At 36.5% G+C, this 19,793-nt stretch overlaps 1 protein-coding gene across 1 annotated transcript in view; it reads right to left on the reverse strand.

Moving 5' to 3' along the window:
* EML6 (EMAP like 6) overlaps window positions 1-19,793 on the reverse strand; it is a 315,760-nt gene that overhangs the window by 108,274 nt on the left and 187,693 nt on the right. The window contains exons 8-14 of the mRNA XM_033414224.2: window positions 19,475-19,612; window positions 17,500-17,756; window positions 15,151-15,363; window positions 8,224-8,391; window positions 7,168-7,274; window positions 3,779-3,897; window positions 1,620-1,806 (exon numbers count right to left, since the gene is read on the reverse strand). Coding sequence (XP_033270115.2) covers window positions 1,620-1,806; window positions 3,779-3,897; window positions 7,168-7,274; window positions 8,224-8,391; window positions 15,151-15,363; window positions 17,500-17,756; window positions 19,475-19,612 — 1,189 coding nt within the window. The remainder of the gene's footprint in view (window positions 1-1,619; window positions 1,807-3,778; window positions 3,898-7,167; window positions 7,275-8,223; window positions 8,392-15,150; window positions 15,364-17,499; window positions 17,757-19,474; window positions 19,613-19,793) is intronic.

Raw genomic sequence — 19,793 nt, forward strand, 5'->3', positions numbered from 1 at the left:
AGCTCTTTTACCCACCTCAATTATTTACCCGCCTCAAGAAGGCCTGACCCTACTTCTCCCCCTGGGAAATGAAAGTTTCATGGCTTAACTCTCTGTCATTAAGGTGGCTTCTCCTCAAGGGGACACAAGCTTCTATCATACCAATTCCCAACAACAGAGAAAACTGTAATACTAAAGTGGTTTTCCTCACTTATAATGCATAGGGGGAAAAAACCCTTTTGGGTATGATGACTCTAAAAGGGAAAATGGGACATAAAGCCATGCACATAACTGAGCAGAGTCTGGCCAACTCCTACACTGGCCTATGGAGGCTAAGTTACCCCTGGAGTGGCTATTGGCATACTGGTCTGCCTCCCAATTACAGTATGGAGTGTGGTAACTCCTCAGGGGTTTATGTAAAGAACCAATCTCTGTTTTTTCTTTCAAAGGAAGACTATTAAACACCCATGAATCAAGCATCTTCTGTTTCTAAGAAAGACAATAAAGGGGGAGGGGGCAGGAAAGAGTGAAAAGGCAAAGTAGTGATCAATTACTTATAAAACTTAATATCAGAATAGATGGTCTAATTTGCCGTTGGAGGAGCAGCAAACCAGTTTTTCAATTAATGGCTCTTCCGTTTTGGAGGACTGTAATCCTTTTACAAATATAAGAGCTATGAACTCTTCTCCCCCCCAGATGGACATTTCTGGGGGTTGACTCCCGTCAGGCCCTCAGTTTCATCCATGGATCTCATGAACATCAGGCTATAAACCCTGTTCAAACACTTTTACCTCCTGTATGTCAAGTCTCAGAAATAGTTTGTTGTCTCATAAGGTCAAAAGACCTTCATAAGGTCAAAAATTTTCTTGGAATTTGCCACTTAGATGTTGAGGATCAGGTGAAGTATTACCTACAGTTAAAAGCCCATGATAAAACTGAACAAAAATGTAACCTATACATTGGTAGAAAAGAGCACAACACTGAAAATACTGTTGACAATAGTATTGCTTTACCAGCAAGACAATAAATCTGAGTTTAACAGATTCTCTGTTTACTGAGTTTACTTCTATCCCCCTCCTTTTTCACACAAAATGATTGACTACAGGGCTCTATTTTGAGCAGCTTTTCAATTATAGACTCAATCCGAAGTTTGGCATTCCAAAATGGTTCATATAAAGTTTAGTTTTTTGAAGGTTAAAGTATAATAAACTAGCCACAGTTCATATGACTTTAAGTTTTACAAAAATAACTATACACTGGATGTTACAGTAGTATTAAAAGATGGTTCATTCAATAAACATTTACTGAGTACCTAGGATATACTAAGTTCTGGGTAAACAGTAATGAGGAAAATACATTAAGACTTCATGGAATTTACAATACTCTAGTTTTACCTAATCCTATTCATAGATATCATCATGTGAGAATAAGAATCCCTCAAAGCCTTCCCAAAAGTGCTGGAATGTATTGGTTGACTCTCCCACCATCATGAAATGATCCAGCATTCACTGCACTTTCAGCTTCCTGCCTTAGGTTTATTTCTACCAAGTATTTCTTGAATTTCTCATATGTAAGCTGAATTCAAAATTAAATCCTCTCTCTCTTTGGCTAAACTCCCATCTTACAGGAGAGATATATACCTGCCCAGTGGCCACATAGTCCTTCACTGGATGGATGGTCAGGCTGAGAATGTCATCATCGTGTCCCAGGTACAGCCTCTGCGAGTGTTGTTGCCTATTGTACACAACAGCAACTGCAGCAATGTGATAGACCACTTCTCCAGCTTGTGTGTAGAACAGATTGTTTCTACAATCATAGCCTCTATAGCTGAAGCACAGGTCCAAGAGATGCACAGTCGTTGAACGCACAGTGAATGAACAGAGCAGAAGTTGTGAGAAGATAAAGTTAACATGTTAATATGGACATGGACAAGCAGAACCCAGGTGTCTCCACAGTTGCCTAGGACAGTGATCGTCAGTGGGGGTATGAGGACCTCTGAGGGCATGTGATGACTTTCTAAGAGGCAAATGGACACTGATAATTTTAACAGAATCTATTTCCAGATCCTCAGGTACCATATGTGCTTTCTCTTAAAACTGACCAGTCTGAGAACACACCTGTGATGAGGTACTGGCTTTCCTTTCCCACCTCCCCTTTCCTAATCGCCTTCCTCCCAATTTAGGAAGTCATTCCTCTCATCCATCGGGAATCTTACTATGGTATATTACCCTGGAATGTCAAACCTTCCAGGGACACCAAAACAAGTACAAGTGCGGATGGATGTTGAAAGTGAATAACTCTAACAACTGGGTAAGAAATCCTTTTGCAAGTCAAGTGACTTCCAATTCTTTGCTTTTAACAAATTTGAACAGTGATTTAACTGAATTCTTAGCTGATGGATCACTAAACTACATTTTTGTGTGATATATCAAAATCACGCCACATATTTTTGGTCTATGACAAAGAGGAGTTTAAAGAACTGATCACCATTGCTGTGATAAAACTGCCTCTGTTCTCATCTACTTAAGTAGCTAGATATGAATAAGCTTTCTTAGCGCTTACATTAAAAAGTGAAAAATTGGAATAGATTCAATGCTAAACTGCTACCCTCTAGCAATAAGAAATATATATGCACATATATCTGAACTCATTGAAACAATTCTATCTTATTAAAAGAAATTTTCCAATAAAATTACTTATGTTTAATAACTATCAGAATTTGTACTACATTTATGTTGATTTGGCCAGCTATTTATTACTAATAGTTATAACAATAATTAAATCCAGAAAAAAATTGTTAATGCTTAGAGTAGCACTGTCCAACAGAACTATTATGTGAGTCACATAGGTAATTGAAAAATTTTCTAACTGTCACATTAAAAAAAAAGGAACAGATGAAACTTAAGAACATTTAACCCATTATGTCCAAAATATTATCATGTCCACATGTAATCAATATAAAACATTTTAATGAGGTAAATTTCTTTTTCATGCTAAGCCTTCAAACTCTGGGGTGCATTTTCCACATAGAGCACATTCAGACCAGCCACATTTGAAGTGATCGTTGGCTACAAGTAGATATCGTACCAGACAGCACAGAGTTAGAGACTTATGGTCACGGAGAATTAAATTTAAATTGACCATATAGATACGTTTTTTCCTTGTTGAAGTTATGACAGGGTAATCAATAAAAGACTTACAAGCATAAAAATATTATATTAGGGTAAAATTCTGTAGGAGAAGTAGAATAGAAATATGAGTTCGTGTATTTGCGATATTGATGATAATGGGAATCAAATATCTATGCATTTGGGTTCCACTGGAGCCATCTAAATAAATAATGTGAGTATTCATAAAACACAAGATATATTCTTCACAACCATTTAAGCTTAGGTTGAAAAAGCTTAGATGTTAACTTAAAGTGTGGAAGGTTGTACATGATTTTCAAAATTCAAAATTATTTGGGGTACACGTGAACAAAAGCATTTGAAGGAAATACTGTCCTGGGAAAGCCAGCTGAATAGAGCAGGAGTTACGGGATAAAGGAAGCAGAGATGGAGAGAATAAAATGAAATAACAATGAGTGGTAGTAACACATGCAACACAAAAGTACATGAAGTGTGAAAAATCTACATACACACACTGAGATGGCCATAGAACACTGAGAAAACTGGACAGAGAGCCGTGGTTAAAATATTAACCACAGGTAAGTGCAAACTGGAGAGAAGAGCCAGCCTGAATTGGGGTAGCACTGAGAAGAAGGACGACAAGGTGATAAGATTGGTGACAGACCACCCACCCATGTATGAACTGGAGTTTCAAGCTGTCCTCAGGAGCCTTTTCTCGTTTGAGGAAGGACACTGCATGGTTTTTCTCTTTACTTTGTTGCTTTAGCTGAGGTAGATCTTCTTTGTAAACCTTCAAGCGCAACAGAAACATTTAGTTAGAGACTCTTCAGGTTTCAAATATATTAATGTCTTGACATTCTCTTTAATTGCAGGAACTCAAGTTTTTGAAAACATAAGAAGCTAAAAATGGTCACAAGAGACAAAGAAGGGCATTATATAATGATAAAGGGGTCAACTCATCAAGAAGATATAACAATGGTAAATATTTATGCACCTGACATCAGAGCATCTAAATATACAAAGCATATATTAACAACTAAAAGAAGAAATAAATATCAATACAATAATAGTTGAGAACTGTAAAACCCCACTCCCAACAACGGATTAATCATCCAGACAGAGAATCAATAATGAGACAGCAGATTTGAACAATACTACAGACCAAATATCTTAACAAATACAGAACATTTCATCTATCAGCAGCAGAACATACATTCTTCTCAAGCACACAAGGAACATTTTCTAGGACAGATCATGTTAGACCACAAAACAAGGCTCAATAAATTTAAGAAGACTGAAATTATATCAAGTATATTTTCTGACCACTATAGTATGAAACTAGAAATAAGTAACAGGAAGAAAGCTGGGAAAGTCACAAATATGCAGAAATCAACACACTCCTCAACAACTAATGGATCAAAGAAGAAATCAAAAAGGAAATTTTTAAAAATCTTGACACAAATGAAAATGGAAATGCAACATACCAGAACTTACAGGATACAGCAAAAGCATTTCTCAGGGGAAATTTTGTAGCTAATAAACATATACATTAAGGAAAAAGAAAGATCTCAGATAAAGAACTTAATATTATACCTCAAGGAACTAGAAAAAAAGTTTGGACTTAGTTTGGACACTAAGTTCAAAGTTAGCAGAAGAAAGGAAGTAACAGAGATTAGCGCAGAAATACATGAAATAGAGAATAGGAAAACAATAGAAAAGATTAACAAAACTAAGAGTTGGTTCTTTGAAAAGACAAACAAAATTGAGAACATAAGACATGAGATTGAATTTTACTTTTTTCTAATGAACAAAACTAACTTGAAATATCTTTTAAGTCATTGGGATTTAAAAGAATTAAAAAAAAATTTTGCTATTATGTTTCTAAATCAATTTATATCCAGAAAATATATTACTTTTCTGATAAATAAAGGAAATTATTCAATAAAATTATCAATAAAATATAATTTAAATATTTCGTTATGATTTCTTCTAAGGCAAGAAATCTCTTGATGATTCAGAAATGTGTAAAATGTGGGCCACATGAATCATGGTGATCACTCTTTGGAATTATCCTTCTTTCATGACCTCATGAATCTTTCAGATCAGACTCTGGGATACAGAGCAAAGCTCTTGGTCTAACCTAGGACCTAAAATGTGCTGCTGGCTGAGAGAACATTCTCGATAATTTAAATGTAGATAAAATCATGTAGCTAAAATTTTGTCTATCATGTATTTATACCCTACAATCAAGAGATATAAATTTAACACATTTAAATGAAATACGATTCATAATTTCTCATCTTCATATAGGAAAGTTTTCATTTAATCAAACTACATTACAAAAAAATCATGAAAATATTATAATGAAATTCATATTTAGGATTTGACCAAAAATCGTTTAAAAAAAACGGAAGTCAGAAGATATCTCACTACTGCCTTGTCTATTACAGATGCAGTGAACTAAGCTTTTAAAATCTAATGATAATTATTCATCTGAATTCATGATGCTTTCATCAGCTCATCAACTACTTTAGAGAACTGAATTCTAGTCTTGGCATTTCTACCGCTTATTTGAACAAGTCTCATAACCTCTGTGGGCCTCAAAGTCCCATCTGTAGAACAGACTCCCTGCTCAGGAACAACTCAGGAATCAAATATAGACAACATGAATTAAATAATCTAGGTGAAAGCTTTAGAAAGTAAGATGTCAGGGAGAATATATAAATCCTAGGCATGAATTTCAATTGAGTCATTCCTTTTCATTCTTTTACTAGCACTATTTTTATTAAATAGAAACATCCCAACTAAAAAAATTGCATTTCTTTTTCCCTAAATTGTGTGTTTATTTTGCTTAAATTCCATTTCCCCTTGATATTAGGGTGTAATATTTGCATGATATTAATAATTTCCTTTCAAATCTTTATCTTTAGCAGTTTTATAGCATAATACAATACACAGTCAAACCGATTTAGTCTTGAAGTTAACCTAAACCATCAGTTGGACTACTTTTGTACTAACCTAATTTTTCAAATATTGAATCAGTGAGTGACAATTATGGGTTGGGGAAAAAAAGTCATCATCTGAAAAGTTGTACATTCAGAGCTTATGTAGAGGCAAAGCCAAGTAGCACGCACAATGTGCACTTTGGAGAGAAGCCCATACCCACTACAGGCAATGTGGATGTGGGCAAAGTACTCAGCCTCTCAGGGGTTACTGTTGGGTTGAATTCGGTGTATGTAAAGCACAGGATGTGGCCCCATAGAGACACTTGATACATGGCAGCTGCCACAGGCCTATGTGGTAAGTTTCCATGGGGAAACACTGACGGTTGCTGTGTCTGAAATCTTATTCACTCCATGTTCACGTATGGAATCTGCTTCACATACCTCTGTTAAATGACTAGGAAGAAAACAGAATCCCTAGGGTTATCACCATTAAGAAGGTGATACCTGTCCAGATTCCAATGAAGGATTACGCCCTTTAATACACACAATTTAGTGCTAAAATTAAGTGTCTATTTTCAAAAAATTTGGTTGTAATTGTCCAACTTTTCTACTAAAGATGATTTCTGACTGGAAGGATAATGTGCATTGTATTTGGGCTTTTACTTTAATTAAATGGATAATGGTCTCCATAAGAGAGGAATCAGGACAACAGCTCATTTGCAAACTACCATGCCTCCAGGGATACCTATTCTATAAAGAAAACACATGCTTTAATGATCTGCTAAGAAAATGAAAAATCTTGTAACTTACTTGCACGTTTTTCTGTAAAAAATATTTTAAAGTTTTAGCTGCTAGGAAGGCAGAAAACCCAAACTGTCATGGGTTCCGTTTTGAAAATTTGCTACTACCTCTACTTAACAATTTTTTACTGATATGATCCAGTAAATGCCTTATTTCAAATCTGTACTTAAAGATAAGAAGTAGGCAATTTCCCTAATTCTTTTCTTGATTTTCTTCTGCCTAAGCATTAACCAATTTTAGTGCAATGTCCAAATTCAATGAGATCAAGATTCGGGGTTAAAAGGCTTTTGTCATGAGGCTCCCTGTTTACTGACCTGGCGATCATAATTGATTTGAGTTTCTTGCTCAATATCAGAATCCAACTCCGGCACGTCAGATAAATCCGAATCAGATTCTTCACTATAGGAATCGGAGCCACCTTCTGCAGAAACACCCCGTGAGACACAAGCAGAAATTCTGAGACTTTAAATGGCTAAAACTTTTATTTTAAAATTTTTTTCTCTCCTATTGAGGTCAATAAAAATAACTACACCATAGTTTTCATTTGTTGTAGATTCTTAAAACATCTTTTTTTTTCATCTTTTCGTTAAGTTCACCATACCTCTAACCCCCTTTTCAGGAGTATTACCAGACTAGGATAACTCCCCCCACTATTTCCACACTTCTATTAGATAACAGATCTTTGGGTTTTAAATCTTGCTTTGAAAGGGGAAAAAAGGGGGCGGGCAGGGGGCTAGGTTTTCCCAAGGAGAAGGCTGGGACAGAAAGAAATCCAACCACTCAGTTCAGTAAAGATCCTCATTAGCCTGTTAACATGCCCACCCATGCTGGTAATTGCCATGGTCAAAATGGCTGCAGAACCCCTCCCAATAAGAACATCTCCTCACATATTACATGATCATTCCTGCCAACATCACAGTAAATTAAAGGACTATACACATCCATTGAACTGGAACACAGTGGCCCTGATTGTGGACCGTTCTCTGAATGCCGTTCAGGAGGCAACTTCTATTCCAAATGTTACCTTGTCACCTGACCCAGCAGACCCACCACCTGTTAGAATAGTCTAAGGAGGCTGAGATGTATCTGTTCATGTTATTCTCAAAAGTTAATTCTTCATGTAAACCTTAGACCTTCAACTTGCATTTGGTATAAGCAAAATCCTTTGAAGGAAATTATCCAACTGACCCATACTCAAGTGGCCCATATCTCAAAAGCTTTTTCTGTTCTTTTTTTTAATGTTAAATTTACTGTAGGAACGAATTTTTCAAAACAGCTTTAACTCTTTACCTTCAGAAGAGATGTTAGACCATTCTTTGATATTTTTATTGAAAAATAAATAGATGTTGAAAAATTATTACTGGTTTTACCCTGGGGTGCTGTTTCCAGCAGGCCATTGCTGACACCTTCTGGAATAAATCTCCACTGGAAAACCGAGTGGTCAGCCCCTCCTGTGCTTAATACCCACTGAAAGTCATGAGACCAGCGGACGTTTGTGACATGTGCAGAATGACCCACATACTTTCTAAATTTGGCTCCTGAAAAGATATTTTTGAGGAGAAGATTAGTTGTGCAAAAAATAGAATCCGTTGGTTAAAAAATTACATTCTATTCATGTTGAAAAGTAAAAGATTTAAGTATATTAGAAAATATAATTTCTATCTTATATATAATAACAAACAATCAAAGGCTCCAAAAGCTATCTCAATCATTCCAGTATGGATTAAGCTAAAACTGGGTCTTAAAATTTAAGCCCTGTGTCTAAAGACACATCTGAACCTGTTCCAAATAACACCCACTGCTTCACTGATTCTGAAAATAAATGCTAAAGAATGAATATCTTACACATTCTTATTTAAATACAAGATGCAACAGGCAATCCTTTAACTGGGAAATGGAAAATACTTCTGCGGCGGGGCGGGGGGAGTAAAATTGTTGTTTGGGGTCATGTAGATGTAGAGTTGGGAGAATGAATTTTTTTTCTCTTAAATTGATCGCTTTACTCAGTAAACACCATCCCCAGGTAGTGAATGCAACAGAAAAGCTATGTGAACTTCTATTTGTGGTTGAATAACTGCAGCAAAGTCTCCAGTGTATGGTGAGTAGATAGAAGCATAAAGGCCCTCATGGAAATAAGCAAGATCCATCTTCTCATGTGGAGACCTAGGACCCCAAAGACTGTGAGAGATTTCTGGGGCCAACAAGCACACCATCCCTCCTTCAGAAATACTTCTACCTATTACAGCCCCTCTAAGTGAAATCTCTTTAATGGGGGAAAAGGCCATCTCTTCAAGTATCACATGTTTAAAATTTAAATACCCACTGGAGAGGTAATGATTTAAATTTATATGTACGCGAAAATGACTGCCACATGTCCCTTCCCTGAGAGCGTGTTCTGACCAGGTGAGGTTTTATTATAAAAAGACAGGGGGAATGCTGCCACAGAAGGGGAAAGGAAGGACTTGAGTCTCAAAAGCAACCATGCCCATTTCAAAGAGTTTCCTAAATCAGTTTTGGTAATTTAATAAAGTCAAACAGATTGCAACTCCGGTCAACTGTAAATGCTGGCTGATGATAATTCAATAATTATGAAGTAAATATATATTCTTCCCATATCTCTATAGATCTTGTTGGGCTATTCTTTGCTGCCCTGACCTTTAGACCCTCCTCAGAGATGATTTAACCCATCTCTTTGGAATTGTTTAAAAAATGTCCACAATTTTTTAAAAAAGTTAAACTCATAAAAGCACATGGTAGATTTGCAGTTATCAGGGACCTAGGGGGAAATGGGGAGATGCTGGTCAAAGATACACTTTCAGTTATAAGATGAATAAGTTCTGGGGATCTAATGTACCCTATGGTGACTGTAGTTAATAATACCGTATATTTGAAAGTTGCCAAGAGAGTAGATCTTAAATGTTCTCACTACACACACACACACACACACAGGATAACTAACTAAGGTGATGGATATGTTAACTAACTTTAAAGTAGTAATCATTTCACAACATATACACATATATGAAATCACCATGTTGTATACTTTAAACTTACACAGTATTATTTGTCAATTTTATCTCAGTAAAGCTGGAAAAAATATGTCTACAAATTATTTGATACAAATCAAAACACAGTATGCCAAAAATGAAGGTATGTGACATCCAAGAGGAGGTTATAAAAGGCAGTGCAGATGCTCCTTGCTCTTTCTTGGATCTCTAGGTACCATGTGATAAGGACACTCAAGCAGCCTATGGAGAGGCTCACATGGCAAGGAACTGAGGCCTCCAGCCAAGAGCCAGGTGAGTGAGCATCTTGGAAGTGGATCTTTGGCCTCAGTCTAGCCTTCAGATGACTGCAGCTTCATGAGAGACCTGGAGCTAGAATCAGCCAGCTAAGCTGCTCCTGAATTCCTGACACTCCAAAACTGTGAGAAAATAAATTATTATTGATTTAAGCTGCTAAATTTGGGAGGGAGGGTAATTTGTTTTACAGCAATAGCTAGCTCATACACCATTGGGAGGCTGGAAGTAGAACCTGCAAAAGCATTAGTGTCATCAATATTTAGGCCTTATCTCTCTGATAATTCTTCCTCTCTCTCCCTCCTTGCTCTACTCTAGGCTCACTGGCCTTTTGGCGCGCCAGGCCCTCTTCTGCCTCTAGGCTTTTGCACTTGTGTTCCCTTAGTCTGGAATGCTCTTTCCCTGCATCTCTGAATGGCTGCTTCTCTTATCTCCTTCAGGTTTCTAGTCAAATGAAACTATCAGTGAGCCCTGCTTTGACCATCCTACTTAAAACAGCAATACTACACTGCCCGACCTGAGTGCTCTTTACTCCCATTGTTTGCTTTATTTTTCATCACAGCACTTCTCACCATCAGATGTGTTTATATTGTCTTGTTTATTGACTAGGTCCCCTCAGTAGAACAAGAGCTCCAGGGACTTGTGCTTGTTTTATTCATTGACATATCTCCAGCCTCTAGAATAGCACTTACATATTTACTGAAAAAATGAAGGCCACATCCATCTCTTCCAAGGTTTTCCTTAGGACACTGAGTGACTCTACAAGGCCCCCCTTTATTCTCTGGACCCTAAGGAAGGCTCAGCTCTCATCTCCTCTCTATTGATTCTTTCTCCTTGACTTTAAATACTGTTGATATTCCCTCAGCTGCCAAACATTCATCTCCAACCCTGAAGTCTCCCAAGAGTGCTGACAGCTTGTGTGCTATGCCCACTTGGATGTCTAATAGGTGCCTCAAACTTATCACAGAAAAACTAGGCGTTTCCCCTTCCCCTCCTACTCTGTTACCACTATAAACACACACACACACACACACACACACACACACACACACACACAAACAACCTTTTCCTTTCTCATTTTCCCATCTCTATAGATGGTGCTACCATCCACCCCATTGCTCAAATCTAAAACTTAGGAGTTTTCCTCAATTCCTCTCTTTCCCTCTACTCCCACACCCAATCCATCAGCAAGACCTTCAGCTCTACCTTGACACTGTTTCCTAATCTCAACCACCTCTCTTCAGGTCTGTTCCTGACAACTTTGTCCAAGTCACATCATCTTTTACCTGGGCTCTTGCAATAATCTCTCTACTTGAAGCCTCCCCTTCCCTATTCCATCCCACACAATATCAAAGTGGTATTTTAAAAACTTAAATTGCTCATGTCAGTCTTCCATTTAAAACCCTCAACAGTTTTCCACTGCACTTAGAATAAGACCCACATTTCTAGCAGTTGCTTCAAGGCCCTTCATGCCTGGCCCCTAATGCCGTTCCAGCCTTGGAGTGCACAGCTCTCCCCTCGTTCATCATGGTCTAGACACACTGACCTTTCTGTTCCTCCATCAAGCTCATCCAAGCTCTACTGAAGGCCAGCACTTTCCCCTCCAAGGTCTAGGGTTTCTGCAACTCAAGTCTTACAGTAACTAGGACACTTGTCATAGGAGGTAGCTGTTCAAGGACTGTATGTGTGTGTGTGTGTGTGTGTGTGTGTGTGTGTGTGTGTGAAGGATTAATGGAATGGCAGCACACAAGTGAAACATGGAGATCCTCGGCCTTGAGCCTCCCCTAGGAGCGTGGGTAGATGCCAAGGGTGTTAAGATATGGCAAATGCCAATGAGCAAGGCTTTGGATTTTACCTCATGTCAGTGTCTGGAGGGTGATGGTCAAACAGGATGTACTCTAAATGACATCAGGGAAAATTATCAGTATTGATCCTAATTATTTTAAGATTTGAAAACTGTCAAAAGGAAATGAGGAAAACAAATTGGTTCAGCTATGTAAAAATAATATGAATTGTAGTCATTTTCATTAACTGCAGAACACTTATGTCTATTATGCAAAAGAATACTATAGACACATAATCATAAATGTGTCAATTAACTTGTGAGTTTTATTTAATCACAATGGAAAACTATAATGTTTACCCAGTCTCCACACTTTCTCATAGTCATCAGCCCCTGCTAATATTTGGGTGTTTACAGGTTCAAAAGTTGGGGGAATACTTGTCACTGGTACCTTGGTTATAGGGAGACAAGTTCCACCAACTGTTACCATTCTCATCAGCAACACTCTGTTATAAACTTCTCCACCAGTAGCTTTAGCACAAAAAGGCTCCAAGAGCCTAAATGACTCTGAGGCAAATTGCAAGATGTATAAACAATGTGTCATGAAAAGTAGAACAAGTCAGTTTGCTATGAGGACATGGATACTTATGCAGATTGTTGAGGTGGGTTTTATTGCTCTCACCATACTGTCGCTCTGGCTGTCAGTGTCTCCTTGTTCATTCAGATGTCTCCTGGCTGCCTTCCTCCTCAGGGTTGTTTTACATATAAGGGTATCTCATTTTGACAAACAGCACTACTCACTGTACCTCCCTACCTGCCTCCCCCATCCTAATAAGCTAATCCAAGATCTACATCTCCATTGCTATTTTCTAGACCCAAGTCTATCCTACAAGGCTCAATGACTCATAGGAAATACCAACTCTCACTGAATTCCCAAGTCCTGATACTTGATACCAATAGTATTGCTTCTGACCCTCATGATATTTCTTCTGACTCCTGAATTTCCAGATACCTTCTGGTTGCCTAACTTAACTTCTGCAAGTACATTACTCAATTTAACAAGACATTCCCTATTACTCAAAAGACCCATTATGGAGAAAGAGAACAGTTTGAATTAGGCATGTTGAGGTAATGCTGTGCCTCAAGCATTTTAATCTGATGGTCATTTTGTCAAGTGGAAGTGATGGTGGTTTTGCTATGCATTTTATGTTCAATTTTTTACCATGATTGTCACTGCTTCAAAACTGCCAGTTAGCTGAAAATGACTTTCTGATGACATTTTCAATCCCTTTCCTTGCTTATTCTAAAAATTGTTCAAGTGAAAGGTTTTTCAGGCAACAGCATATCCCTACTGCTGATCAGATTTTCAGGGTGCAGGCAGGGAGTCTCAGAAAAGCCTGTGTATGGGCTTTGCCTAAACTTTTGAAGGAAGAAGAGGACAGGGTCATTACATGATTAATTCAGTCACATTCTACAAAGCCTGACAGTGCCAGAAAAATTGAAGTGACAAGATTTTAACAACAATAAAACAAAATAATAAAATGCAAGGGCAGAAACGGTTGTTTTGAATCAAACTCTCTCAAAAATTTCACCAGTTATCAGTCTCCCAAAAGCAAAGATAAACAAATGGGACCTTATCAAACTTACAAGCTTTTGCACAGCAAAGGAAACCATAAACAAAATGAAAAGAACCTACAGAGTAGGAGAAAATATTTACAAATAATGCAACCAACAGGGCTTAACTTCCAAAATATACAAACAGCTTATACAACTCAACAATAACAAAACAACCCAATCAAAAAATGGGCGGAAGATCTAAATAGACATTTTTCCAAAGAAGACATACAGATGGCCACCAGGCACATGAAAAGATGCTCAACATTTCTAATTATTACAGCAATGCGAATCAAAATTACAATGAGGTACCACCTCGCACGGATCAGAATGGCCATCATTAAAAAATCTACAAATAACAAATGCTGGAGATGGTGTGGAAAAAAGGAAACCCTGCTGCATTGTTGGTGCAGCTACTATGGAAAACAGTATGGAGATTCCTCAAAAAACTAAAAATAGAGTTACCGTATGATCCTGCAATCCCACTCCTGGGCATATATCCAGACAAAACTACAATTCAAAAAGATACATGCACCCCAATGTTCACAGCAGCATTATTCATGATAGCCAAGACAGGGTAGCAACCTAAATGTCCATTGACAGATGAATGGATAAAGAAGATGTGGTACATATAGACAATGGAATATTACTCAGCCATAAAAAAGAATGAAATAATGCCATCTGCAGCAACATGGATGCAACTAGAGATTATCATACTAAGTGAAGCAAGTCAGAAAGAGACAAATACCATATGATATCACTTATATGTGGAATCTAAAATATGACACAAATGAACTTATCTACCAAACAGAAACAGACTCACACACAGAGAACAGATCTGTGGTTACCAAGGGGGAGGGGGTTGGGGGAGGAATGGATTGGGAGTTTGGGATTAGCAGATGCAAGCTATTAATATACAGAACGGATAAACAACAAGGTCCTTATATACAGCACAGGGAACTATAATTGATATCCTGTAATAAACCATAATGGAAAAGAATTTTAAAAAGAGTGTATATATTTGTATAACTAATTCACTTTCTGTACAGCAGAAATTAACACAACATTGTATATCAATTATACTTCAATAAAAAAATTTCACCAGTTACGTAAGTCTGGTGTGCAAAATTAATGCTATCAGAAGGGGTCCACAAACTGTATTATCACCACAACAATCACTTTCAGATTTTATTTTAAATATGTCTATAAGGATTTGCTTTGCTTCCTATGTATAAGCACAATTAGGTGTAACACATAAAAGAATTTTAATTACAATATTTTAATGTAACATGTAATTTAAATTATTATATTTACATATATATAAATAAAATAGAATACAACTTGTTTAAAACATGAAGTTTATGAATCACGAAATGTTGAGTAACATCTCTGTTAACAAATGCTGACTTAAATTTGCAAAACCACATTTCAGAATGTCAAAAGCAGAAGATAGCAAACTTTCTATTGAAAAATGTTAGAGTAAATATAAAGATAAAATGAATAGTCTGCAGTAACAGACATCAAGAAAATAAGCCTTAATTATACTGTATGTATATTCTAGATCAAATCTTCATTCAAAGAAACATTTCTTTTGGCCTTACCTTTCTTGAGACAAGGAAACTTAAACAATTTAACCAGTCCAAAATCATCTCCAGACACCAGTACTGAGTTGTTGTAATTTGCATCCACTGAGTTGATGTCAGTGACATCAGTGTATTTTGGCCAAATCCCACTCACTTCTGGGCCGTTCACACATGTCCAGGAGGCCCAGGGAATCCCTTTGATTTCTTCTTTACTTGTTAAAGGCTTCCCAGCTGAAAATAATCAATAAATTTTAATATAATGTTACATTTAAATAAAATCATATCCTAATTTACTTTATTCATTTTTCTCATAGAGGTCTAAAACCTTTGTTTTAAAATGTTTAGAAACCAAGGAAACTATAAATTCTAATCTCTTTCCCCAAATGGTGATTTTTTTTTTCTAGCAGGGTTTAAAGGAAGCACATGCTCAAAACTCCGATAGGAGAAAGAAAATGATCATGGTACTAAATCTAATGTCTTAAACTACTGATATTTACTTGACCTTAATTATTTAGATACAGATGATATTATGCTTTGTGTTATTGATGAAATGACTATTATTAAATTATATATTATTATATTTAGTTACTAACATTTTGCCAGGTTTTTAAAGAGTTTATTCTGAACTCCTACTTTTCATAATTCAAGGAACCACAGAAGTGATTTTTTAGAAGTCAGCCTCAATTAATTAGTGGAAAAACTGAATGGATTTTCTATTTAAATTTTAAAGTGCTAGACAATGAAAATCCACCAAATTTTGATGAAATAAATGTAATTAGCTGGGGAAAATAGTCCTGACAATTGTTCTAGGTATGGTCTTATGTGTGGGGCACAATACCCAGTTTTCACCAGCAGCTGGTAAGGGACGTCCCCAGGGAGCACAAAAAGGAGGAAGCCCATGGATAAGGAAAAGCTTGGAAAAATGCTTAGTCATGCACAATTTAAAAATTCAAAATCAAGACAATTAAGTGTATTACCTCATACTTTCCCCCTCAAAAATAACAAATATTTTCAAATAAAGAACCTATGAGAATAGATGCTCTTGTACATTACTGGTGCACTGTCAAATTGGCAATTCTAGACTCTAACACAGCATTATATAAAAATCCATTATGAAGACCACAGAATCGGAGAGTTTATAGTCTGAACATAGTCTTGGATCCAGTGTTCCTGCTTTAAAGAATATAGTCCAAGGAAGTAATTCACAAGAGAAAAATCCCACCTCTACAAAGATATTTGGATCTGCACTGTGTGTACCAGCAAAGATAACACTGGTATCTTTGATATCACTGAGTAGGGTGTTACTTTGTTTCTGCAAACGACAAAAATGTGTTCCATATTTTTTCACATATGAAAATATATACGAAATACTGTCAAGCAGAGAAAGTAGACACAAAGAAATATGTACCTAGTAAAGGTATACTGATGAATTGATAGGGCAGAGACTATTAAAAATGTTGAAGATATGTCACACCTTGTTTTATGGTAAAATTGATTTTTCAATACAAAATTAAAATATAATTCTTTGCGGTCAAGATTCATGTTAAATATCAAATTTTTCCTTTTACATTATAAAAAATCATTAATCAAAGATTGTAATACAGAAATCTTTTATTTATGACATTTTAACATCACAGATTAAATGTTACTAAATGAGTATTATATAAATAAGATAAGATAAATCTCATACAGAAGTTATAGTGAGGGTTACAAATAAAATTTGTGGGTTTTTTAAGCCCAATGAGCATATTTCACCAAATAATCGTATAAGGGCTTCCAATTATGAAGGACACAAAAGAGACGAAAGCAATCATAGTAGTTGACTGTGATCCTCAAATCTTCAGTATTTTTTTTAGTATTTTCCTAGTATTTTTTCCTTTTGCTTATCTTTAGGCATTCTTTATATATTATAGGTGTACAGCTGACCCTCGAACAACTTGAGGGCTAGGGCCACCAACTCTCCATGCTGTCAAAAATCCATGTATAACTTAGAGTTGACCCTCTGCATCCATGGTTCCACAACCACAGATTCAACCAACCTCCTACCATGTAGTACTGTAGTATTTACAACTAAAAAAATCTGCACAGAAGTAGACTGGTACAGTTCAAACTTGTATTGTTCATGTATATCCTTTGTCCATTATAACAATTCCAAGTATTTATGCCCATCATGGTCTCTTTTGCTGTGCAATAATTTTTTATTTTAATGTGTTCCAATTTATGAATCTGTTCTTTGAGAGTTTGTGGTTTGAGGGTCTTGTTTCAGAAAACATTCCTTGCCCTGAGGTCCTAAGAATATCCTCATAAATTTTCTGCCATGGTTCAGAGTTGCGCTTTGTACAAACATTCATTGCCCTTGTGACTTACATGGCATTTTGTAGAACAGCCGTTCTCCGGCACCGTCATTAGTTTGCAAGTATTTACTATCCAAAGACCAGTCGATGTGTGTGATGAAACTGAGAGACCTGTTGCATTCTCCTATTTTCTTATACCGCTGGGCGACAGCGTAGATATCTACTGGGCCATCATTGGATCCCACTGCCAGATAAGAACCATCTGGAGAAAATTTCATTTCGTGAATGACTTCTTTTCGATCTTTGATATGAACCACTTCTGTCATATCTCTATAAGAATAGAAAAGCAAAGCGATAAGCAGCAAATCTAGAGATAGGAACCCCAAGTCATGTTTTAAAATCTGTGTGCCACAGAAAAAAATTACTTTGAAAGGGAGAGAAAAACTACAGGAATTACAGAATTAACTTTTATGGAAAGATATAAAACATTATTTAGTTCATGGCCAATGTAGGAGAAATTAAACATTTTAAATAATATTTTGGGCTCCCAAAGTAAAAAACAAAACAATTTTAATGAAATGCATTTTTGCTTTCATGTTCAATTATATGTATTCTTTTTCTCTAAAACTTTTTATTAAAATTTGGGGTTTGTAAAATTGTTTTAAAAATATGTCACAGAGAAAGGTAAAACATATCAAGGTTAACATAAAAATAAACTATCTTTCTAATACTTTAAGAACAAGAAACCAGTGACTGTTAAGCTTGATGCTTATTGTAGAAAGAGCAAGTCCAAAAAGCAGAAGAGGAAAACTACTTTTTTAATGTTGAATTTTTATGTAATTATTTAACTTTCACTATGAAAGGTCAATAATGCCTACATTGAATCACTGGAATATTCCATATCCTTTCTGATAAGTTTCTGGTAAGAATTTCTACTCTTATTTGAAAGCTCACTGAGGCTTTTCCCCCATAGCTATAAGACAAGATTATGACTAGCAGGTCCCCTGAACTAGTAATGATGCCTTCATCAACTCTAAAATGAACTGAATGCATAAATAATGCCAAATATTTGCTTCCACATAATAATTTCTCATACCTGCTGCATCATTTACTAATAGCATTATAGTTTACTATAATGCCATAAAATAGGTGTGGGAGGATTGTTTTTTAGCTTGGGAAATCCATCAAAAAGAAAATTTGGTAATTAGCTATCTTTTCACACATCGCTAAGCAAAGAAAGAAAATGCTGCCCACCCATTTGGTAATAAGTTGTGTGGCTGGTGATGAGAATTTAGTGTAATAAACCATGCCAAGAGCTACATAGAACTTGCTGTGTGTGAGAGATGCAGTATCTAATCTACAGCTACATTTACTTTCTGTAATCACAAAATGTGTAATCCAAAAGAATAACCAATGTTTTCAAATAATTACAAGGGTGGGTCATAATTTTTTTCCAGTAGAAATAATATAGGAGGTTGATAAATACAAAATGTTCCATTTTATTGGTGATTATAGGTAGAAAAATCTTGACTTAAGTTTACCTCTAAAAATTTAGTGCTGTTGGGAGGCTGCTTTCGTCTTTCTTCCTCTTTTCTTGGCTTATTACAAGCCCATAATCTCTTATCTAAAACCCCTGGGACCAGACAAGCTTGGGAGTTTATCATTCATTGGATTTTAGAAAGGTTTGCATACAATCTATTACATAACATCCCCAGTAGGAGTTAAGACAGCAACCCCTTTTGAACACATTAATATTTTTGCAGCAAATCAGATGATACATGACTATCCCTACTAAGAGATTAACAGACTGTAAACAATCGCACATCCAGTTCACTGGGTCAGGCAGTGCTGCCAAACAAGTTACCAAAGAACTTCGGACGCTCAGAGTGTTTGGACTTTGTAACTATAGACAGGCGGTTGTGAATCTACAGTGCTCCTATTCAAAACAGTAAATGCATTTTTCCTAAGGTCCTGGCATACATTCTGACCAGGAGAATTAATTTTAACAAAAGAATATCTCTAATGTCATTTTCAGTATCAGTACATGCCTGACTCGGAGAACAATGAAAGATCCGTCCTTCATGCCCAGGGCCAACTGAGATCCATCGGGGCTGAAAGCAACGCTTCGAACCGCTTCCTCCATGTTACAGCGGGCGATCAAGGCATGGTCTGCCAGGCTCCACAGCCTAAGCACAGTTCAAAGTCAAAGACGAAACAAAACAACTTCTCATAGTCATCAGCCAGCCCAAGGCCGAAGGCCTGTTCACCACTGCGATAATAACAAGAAAGACTGCAGTAACCTCACACCAGTGTCCTTCCTCTTGGCATGTCTGGGAATCTGGGAAAGTGTTTAGTCTATCTTTATGT

This window comes from Orcinus orca, chromosome 13 (genome assembly GCF_937001465.1).
Source record: "Orcinus orca chromosome 13, mOrcOrc1.1, whole genome shotgun sequence".
NCBI lineage: Eukaryota > Metazoa > Chordata > Mammalia > Artiodactyla > Delphinidae > Orcinus > Orcinus orca.